Here is an 8,534-nt window from a genome sequence, read left to right as displayed (position 1 = left end):
CAACTTTATATCAGTGAGTGAAGACCTATAATGGTAAAAGTGGTTGAAAAAACATTGTTTCACCTTAATTTGTCAATGTGGAAAATGCATAGGATTTGAAAAAAGTAATCGAAGTAAACAGTTTTGAGTGTGACATTTCAACCACAGGATTATGTCATCATGGTAACCCGAATTTCAACATAGACAAACCTTGTACGTTACATCCACTATCAGTTACAACGTTACATCCACTATCAGAAAATAAACTATAGACTGGGCAATTGATCTATCTACAGCTACCCTTCGGTCTCTCATCCAGAGTTTCACCAAGCCCAGCCCTGCTTAGCTTTATTTACTATTCCAATTACTGCTCTGAGTTCACATGGCATGCCTTAAATAAGCTGGGGTCGAGGAATGCAAAAATATTGTTCTTCATACTGTCTATCAACAAAACCTAAAAAAAAAAGCCTAATCATATCAGTCTTGTCAGCCTGTCTGTGAGCAACTGTGTGTACTGTTACTACTAATTGACCGTAGGGTTTTGATTTTAACCATGTGGATGGATATACATATTTCCTCCCAAGTAATTGTTCTCATTATGTCAAACCATAAGAGTAGAGTCAGGCTGTGTATTTCTTTCCCAATGTCTCAGGGCAAACGGAATTAAATGAAATAAAATATGTTTACTCACAGTAAATGTCCTTGATTGCTTTACCAACTTGAGGCCAACTTGAACACATTAATCATCACCATTCATTTTAAATAATATACAGTATCTCCCTATAGAGGGTCAAATGTTAATGCTGTGCCTGTCTAGTCATGTCTTGACAATCAATTCTTACTTTGTCAAGTAGGCCAAAGTTACACAACTGTGGCTAAAACACACATCTTAGAATTTAGGGCGCCCTCTGTCGGTTTCAGTTGCGTCTAGATTTTCGCTATCAATGCACCTGCGTCAGGTAAGGTTAGCTCTGGGCTCCTACGCAATCTCTCCGTCATCGGGGCGGATCCAAAACAGTGGGAAGTAGTGCCGCGTTCAAAAGAACAGGGAACTCGGGAAAAAAATACGATGTTAAATCATGACGTCATTGATCTTCAGGTCGGAAAAGTCGGAGTTGTATAGGCCCGAGTTCCATAGTTGGAATTTGGTTTGATGATCGTTCAAATCGTTTTTTTCCAGTCGAGCTCGTTTGTTTTCAGAGTTCCCAGTTGATTGAAACTGAAGTTGGAAGTCGAAGATTTCCGAGTTCCGAGCTCCGAGCTCACAGTTCTTTTGAACGCGGCATAGACTATTGTTTATTATCACCTTCCGGATTCTTAGAAACTTCCCCTGTTACAGACGCGCCATCGGTAAGGAATATTTACCCTGTTTAGAGGTCTCTCAGCTAAAGACTTCGTAGGATCTAACGGTGTAGACCGATACACTGTATCATGAGTGTAATGTAATCATAATGTACGTAATATGGTTATTTCAAATGAGTTCAGTCTAACAACGGGTTAGCATTATGTGTAGGTTGTGTTTCTTGTTTTATTAATCAGGTTTGTATAGTTCTCGTTTTAATTTGTACACATGTATGTTTTTGTGGCTATCATTACACTAATTCACTTCATGTCGTGGTTCTATCCTCTTATTACATGTTGCACCGTATTATTTAAGTGTATGGGCTGCACAGGAAATCATAACAATAGAGAGAGGGAAGTCACTGATGGCCTACTTATCATCACAGCATTGCATGATCAGACCAGAAGTTGGGGGCGTCTGTGGATGTGGACGGACAGATAAATTGTAATTTCTTCCATTATCTGATCCTTGTCCTAAAACAGACTTATCCGTTCAATGGAGGAACCATTATTTTCTGCTTACGGGGATTTCGTCGACTGGTCTGTCCAAACTGCTTGGGAACAGAATGACGCCGAGGTGGACAGTGCGTTTGGAGACTGGAGTTCTGCCTGTAATGGCAACAAGTCGGATGCAGTTGAAAATTCTTCATCTCTGTCTTCACCCATGGACATGGACATCTCTAAACTCTCAACAAAGGTGAGAGTGCACCAATCTTTTTGATCATTCCAAGTTTACTTTACTTAAGAGGAAATTATTACCTGTGAATTGTGATCTATATAGGAGCTGTCTTAGTTGCCATTTTCCTAATGTAGGCTAATAAATAAACAATGTACAAATATGATATGTGTGATATATTTTTCTATACAGCTGGAGAATGGCAATGTGAAGAAATCATGTGTAGTTTTCCAGGAGTGCTTCCAGGTCTTGGGTGAATCTAAAGAGACCAACTGTACTGTACGATCTCTGTCCCAGCTGCTAGAAAACACACAGCCTTTTCAACCAACAGCTACAATATGGTGTCTAATTTATCCTTCTTTTTTTTTTACTGTAACTAAAAACATGCCTTTGTATATGTATGAAGCTTCACTTCTGTGTTCCTTGAGGTTGTATCTGACTCCTCTTCTCTCTTGCTTAGTGACTGTGGCAGCTTGTGGAGCCATCTGGTGGCTGAGCCCAGCAGGCTGAGGCTGTCAGAGCCAAAGCCCAGCTTACACTGCCACAGCCACAGCAGAATGGTTTCTGCCCTCAGAATCACACCCTCAAATTGCGTCTCTGACCAGGTGAGATGGGTAGGTGGGGAATGAGGAGAATGGGGTCCTTTTAAAATGAATACACCCAGCCTAGTTGGATGAATGTCTTTACTTTTTGTGAAAAATGTTGTGTTATTAATTGGAAATACAATAGTCAGGTCCAAAATAATTGGCACTGTTGATAAAAATTAGCAAACAAATCTGAGCTATATTGTATCCGGCCCAAAAATAGAAAATTATATTATTCCTGGGAGGAAGAGATTTTCTTTCCTCTTAAGGATCGGCCCCTTTTTTTCAATTTTTGCCTAAAATTACATACCCAAATCTAACTGCCTGTAGCTCCGGCCCTGAAGCAAGGATATGCATATTCTTGGTACCATTTCAAAGGAAACACTGAAGTTTGTGGAAAAGTGAAAGGTATGTAGAATAATATAACACATTAGATCTGGTAAAAGATAATACAATCTTTGAAATGCAAGAGAAGGGCCATAATGTATTATTCCAGCCCAGGTGTAATTTAGATTTTGGCCAATAGATGGCAGCAGTGTATGTGCAAAGTTTCAGACTGATCCAATTAACATTTTAATTTCTATTAAAAATGATGTATCAACTGTACCTAATTTGTTTATTAATAACTTTTCATGTTCAAAACATTGCACTCTCCTCAAACAATAGCATGGTATTATTTCACTGTAATAGCTACTGTGAATTGGACAGTGCAGTGAGATTAACAATAATTTTAGCTTTCTGCCAATATCAGATATGTCTATGTCCTGGGAAATGTTCTTGTTACTTACAACCTCATGCTAATCGCATTAGTTTAGATCAACCGTCCCGCAGGGGAAATGGTAAATGGTAATCTCTATTCTATTATCTATATTTATATGATTTCAATTGGTTTCCTATGGAGGATTGACTGAAAACAACAGATATTCCCATTCAAGTCAACATTATCTGATGTGTGGGCCTCCAACCATCTTTGTGGTACCATTTGAAAGTTGAAATTTAATTTTCATTCCCATTTATCAGCCAAACATGACACCCACCCTGTATTCAAGAGCATGTTGTGTTTCAACCGATGGCGGTATGTTCCCCAATGCTGGAAGGGAGGGGGGGCCTGAGTAATAAAGTTTGGGAACCCCTGCGCTAGATGATGCTCCAAGATTCCACACTGGAGGAAATATATTTGCCAAGTCGTCTGCCTTGTGTTCTGCATAGACAATGCAGTGCCTTCAGAAAGTAGTTCTACCCCTTGAATTAGTCCACATTTTGTTGTATTACTGCCTGAATTCAAAATGTATTCAATGTATTTTTTTCTCTCACCCATCTACACACAATACGACAAAGTGAAAATGAAATACAGAAATATGTCATTTACATAACTATTCACACCCCTGAGTCAATACATGTTAGAATCACATTTGGCAGCGATTACAGCTGTGAGTCTTTCTGGGTAAGTCTCTTGGAGCTTTGCACACCTGTATTGCACAATATTTGCAAAATATTATTTTTTTAAATTCTTCAAGCTCTTTCAAGTTGGTTGTTGAACATTGCTAGACAGCCATTTTCAAGTCTTGCCATGGATTTTCAAGTTGATTTGAAGTCACAATTGTAACTAGGCCACTCAGGAACATTCAGTGTCATCTTGGTAAGCAACCCCAGTGTACATTTGACTTTGTTTTAGGTTATTGTCCTGCTGAAAGGTGAATTTGTCTCCCAGTGTCTGTTGGAAAGCAGAGTGAACCAGGTTTTCCTCTAGGATTTTGACTGTGCTTAGCTCTATTCCGTATATTTTTATCCTAAAAAAAATTCCATAGTTCTTGCCGATAACAAGCATACCCATAACATGATGCAGCCACTACCATGCTTGAAAATATGAACACTGGTACTCAGTGATATGTGTTGTTGGATTTAGCCCAAACATAATGCTTAATTTTTTGCAGTATTACTTTAGTGCCTTATTGCAAACAGGATGCATGTTTTTGAATATTTGTATTCTTTACAGGCTTTTTTCTTTTCACTATGTCATTTAGGTTAGCATTGTGGAGTAACTGCAATGTTGTTGATCCATCCTCAGTTTTCTCCTATCACAGGCATTAAACTGTAACTGTTTTAAAGTCACCATTGACCTCATGGTGAAATCCCTGAGCTGTTTCCTTCCTTTGTAGTGACTGATTGTATTGATACACCATCCAAAGTGTAATTAATAACTTCACCATGCTCAAAGGGATATTCAGTGTCTGCCCCCCCCCAAAAAAAAAAAATAATCTACCAATGGGTACGTACCCTTGTTTGTGAGGTATTTGAAAACCACCCTGGTCTTTGTGGTTGAATCTGTGTTAGAAATTCACTGCTTGACTGAGGGGCCTTACATATAATTTTATGTGTGGAGTACAGAAATTACTTAGTCATTAAAAAATCATGTTAAACACTATTATTGCGCACGGAGTTAGCCCATGCAACTTATGTGACTTGTTAAGCAAATCGTTACTCCTAAACTATTTTAAGCTTGTCATAGCAAAGGGGTTGAATAATTATTGACTCAAGACATTTCAGCTTTTATATTGTAATTCATTTGTAAATGTTTCTAAAAACATAATTCCACTTTTACATTATGGGATCTTGTTTGTACTACAATGACACAATATACATTTTAATCAATTTTAAATTCAGGCTGTACTTTCTGAAGACACTGGGTTCTATATCTGTGGTCTTTCCCTTCCATAGTGTGAGTCTGTCCTTTTGGAAGATCATGAAGAAACTACAGAGACCTCTTGCCCCCCTGCTGCTGCTCTCATCAAAACCAAGGTGTGTGCGTGTTGGGGGGGGGGGCTTCTCCTTTTTAGGAAGTTTTTTTTAATTTATTTTACCTTTATTTAACTAGGCAAGTCAGTTAAGAACAAATTCTTATTTTCAATGACTGCCTAGGAACAGTGGGTTAACTGCCTGTTCAGGGGCAGACTGACAGATTTGTACCTTGTCAGCTCGGGGGTTTTGAACTTGCAACCTTCCGCTTACTAGTCCAACGCTCTAACCACTAGGCTACCCTTCCGCCCCGAAGTGGGCATCACTGGGCGTCTTTCTACTCTTATTGGCAGGGAGCACACCTGTAACCTTTGGCCTTACTCTCATCTCCACTCAGCTGATGGCCCCCTCCTCCTGCCATGGTGACACCCCAGCTTTCCTCTACCAAATCTCCCAGCAGTGGCTGACTCAATGCAGCATCCAGCTGCAGCCTCAGCACCACAAGAAGCCTCCTGCACTGAACTATGGAGAAGGATAAGATGAAGATGCTGCTTAGCATTGCCCTACTGTACTGTTGTAGATGGGTGAAACGGGTTGGGTTGTTACCCGGGTGAGAACAAAGTATACACTTTTCGCAACATTTTATTTATACAGATTGTAAAGAAAGAACATTCTATGATATTGTGTATTTAGTTTGCAGGCGTGTTCCTGGTTTTATATATAATATTTTGATACGGAGTGCAGTTACAGTGATACTATAAAATGTTCTATAAATGTATTGAGTTATTTATTCAGTGTAACACCTGTTTTATACAACTATTGTCAAGAGCAGAGGGAACAATGCAATTCTTTGGAAGACTTTGGAAGTCACAGCACTCCACTAGAGGGCATACTGGCTTTCTCATAAGTCCCAACCCCCATTTTGCAAAATACAGCGCATTCAGAAAGTATTCAGACCCCTTGAATTTTTCCACATCTTGTTATGTTACAGCCTTATTCTAGAATTGATTACAAAACATTTTTCTCATCAATCTACACACGCTACCCCATAATGACAAAGCGAAAACAGGTTTTTAGAATTGTTGGCAAAGGTATTAAAAACAGAAATACCTTATTTACTTAAGTATTCAAATCAAATCAAACTTTATTTGTCACATGTGCCGAATACAACATGTGTAGACCTTCAGACCATGCACCTCAACAATGAACACCTTAAGAAGCAAGCTTTGTCCATATATTTTGTTTTGTAGAATACCCATATCCAAGTCTCACTGTAGAAACCTGGCTTGCGATCTAGGGCAGTGCATGGTCCCAAAAAAAAGTAATTGGGTGTGTCTTCCCACTGTGGATACATTTTTATGGAAATTTGGATTGCTTGTGCTTTAACTATTTATGGCATCACATTATTGGTGTCCTCCACTTCTTAATATTTCCTTAGTTTGGTCCTCTGTTTTTCTTAACCTGCCTTAATACTCAAAACCATAGACATGTTTCATGTCATTGGCCATTTTGTAAGTAAGACTGAAGGGCATCATGGAGCTAATCAGCACAAACCAGTATAACAGAGAGGTTATTACATGTGTACAACTGCATCTCAGACAGTTCTCTTACATTTCAACCACCAGGATTTGCTTTTCCAGACAGAGAAAACAAGAGGTTAGTGGAGGTGCATACTCCTCCCACATGTCACTTGTTTGGCTGGCGGGTTGTCTGTGAATAGAATTGAAATACTGAGAGAAAAACCATCACCTTTTTACAAGTAGGCCCCTCCTACATGACAAGTGATGTAGGCCCTACACTTCCTTCCCCCCTCTCTCTCTCTACTATCTCCTCTCAGCTAGTGCACTAGCGGGATGTCAGAGTGAATTTAGATTACATCTCGTTGCAGTGCAGTTGCGGAAAAAAGGCAAAGGGACTGAAGGATGGAGGAAGGAAGGATGATCTTGGGTTGTATTGTGCCTTATATGTCACACACACAGAGGACGGCATTGGTGCATTGGACCATCTTTTTTTGGGGTGGGATGGTCAAAATAAATTAATAATAATACAAATAATTGCCTTTTTTAAGGGAGATGGCCCTTGGGCCTGTTAAGATGATGATTTTTGTGCAATTTCTCTATTGTCATATTAATATATTTGAGCATTTGCCTGATCAGTGGACAACGTCCAGTCCCCCCTACCAAGATACACCTGCCCGGTTTTCTGATTGGCTGATGTGGCGCAAAATTCACGTTCAAAGTCAAACGCACATCAGCAAAGAGACCTTGCTCTGACTCTCTTGTCATTAGTCAGCCCAGATCACGGCTCGTAAAAAAACAGAATGGTAGTACCGAAAAAAGTTAAGAGACCAAAATAAGGCTTGAGGCTACAGCCTGCTTAATAATGTATGAAATTAACCAACTCATTTTCTAAAAGATCTGGTTCGGCTGGTCCAAGTGTTGTGACAGATGCTGCTACAGAAGACAGTGCAGTCGAGGTATGGAGAAAACCTACCTACTTTCTCAGTTTTCATCCAAATGCCGACAGATTTTAATGCAAATATTCAAAAATCAGCATAAAAACTCCAAGGGGTTTCCATCAAACTGACTTGTTGCGGATAAAAGGCTGTGCGTGATGATGTAGTGCTGATGATTTTCTCACAAAAAAGGTAAATTATACAGCGAGTGTGCCCACTGGTATTGGCACGTGCGCACTAACCAACAGTTTGCAGACACTGTGCAAGTAGGCCAATAGCCTATGGATGAGATTATTATGGACAAGATTATTTCTATTTGTCAAATGGCAGCCAAGCATCGATTATCATGTCACCAGAATACGACCCTTTATGTTTATTGGAAAGGAGCACATCACCTTGCACTTTTCACCACCCTGTGAAGTTCATAATTTATACTGAACAAAAATATAAACCCAACATGTAAAGATTTGGTCCCATGTTTCATGAGCTGAAATAAAAGATACCTGTAATGTTCCATTCACACTAAAAGTTTCTCTTATCTTTTGTGCACAAATTTGTTTACATCCGTTAGTGAGCATTTCTCCTTTGCCAAGATAATCCATCTACCTGACAGGTGTGGCATATCAATAAGCTGATTAAACAAAAAAGGCCACTATTATGTGCAGTTTTGCAACACAACACAATGCCACAGATGTCTCAAGTTTTGAGGGAGCGTGCAATTGGCATGCTGACTGCAGGAATGTCCACCAGAACTGTTGCCAGA

The 8,534-nt window shown here is 39.5% G+C and overlaps 1 protein-coding gene across 14 annotated transcripts; it reads left to right on the top strand.

The window, feature by feature from the left end:
• Positions 1 to 854: 854 nt before the first annotated feature.
• si:dkey-229e3.2 (uncharacterized) lies at positions 855 to 8,299 on the top strand. 14 transcript variants are annotated; one of them, XM_021574186.3, is made up of 6 exons: positions 855 to 938; positions 1,804 to 2,017; positions 2,189 to 2,337; positions 2,457 to 2,601; positions 5,299 to 5,379; positions 5,714 to 8,299. In XM_021574186.3, exons 2-6 carry the CDS (start codon positions 1,817 to 1,819, stop codon positions 5,852 to 5,854), a joined length of 717 nt encoding a protein of 238 aa, XP_021429861.3. In that variant the 5' UTR covers positions 855 to 938; positions 1,804 to 1,816; the 3' UTR covers positions 5,855 to 8,299. The 14 variants fall into 14 exon arrangements, with proteins under 14 accessions (XP_021429861.3, XP_090067325.1, XP_090067336.1 ...); XM_090211199.1 differs by having other exon boundaries at positions 2,457 to 2,610; XM_090211201.1 differs by having other exon boundaries at positions 872 to 1,329.
• The last annotated feature ends 235 nt before the right edge of the window (positions 8,300 to 8,534 follow it).

This window comes from Oncorhynchus mykiss, chromosome 19 (assembly GCF_057628025.1).
Source record: "Oncorhynchus mykiss isolate SJ-2025 chromosome 19, ASM5762802v1, whole genome shotgun sequence".
NCBI lineage: Eukaryota > Metazoa > Chordata > Actinopteri > Salmoniformes > Salmonidae > Oncorhynchus > Oncorhynchus mykiss.
The sequence above is the reverse complement of the archived record's forward strand: the minus strand, read 5'-3'. Positions and strand labels throughout refer to the sequence as shown.

What these genes read in the sequence shown, in the direction of transcription:
- si:dkey-229e3.2 (XM_090211199.1), top strand. Translation starts at nt 1,817, where the DNA reads ATGGAGGAACCATTATTTTCTGCTTACGGGGATTTCGTCGACTGGTCT. An exon ending in TCTCTAAACTCTCAACAAAG is followed by an intron (nt 2,018 to 2,188) that starts GTGAGAGTGCAC and finishes TTTTCTATACAG; the next exon opens with CTGGAGAATGGCAATGTGAA. An exon ending in CTGCTCTCATCAAAACCAAG is followed by an intron (nt 5,380 to 5,713) that starts GTGTGTGCGTGT and finishes ATCTCCACTCAG; the next exon opens with CTGATGGCCCCCTCCTCCTG.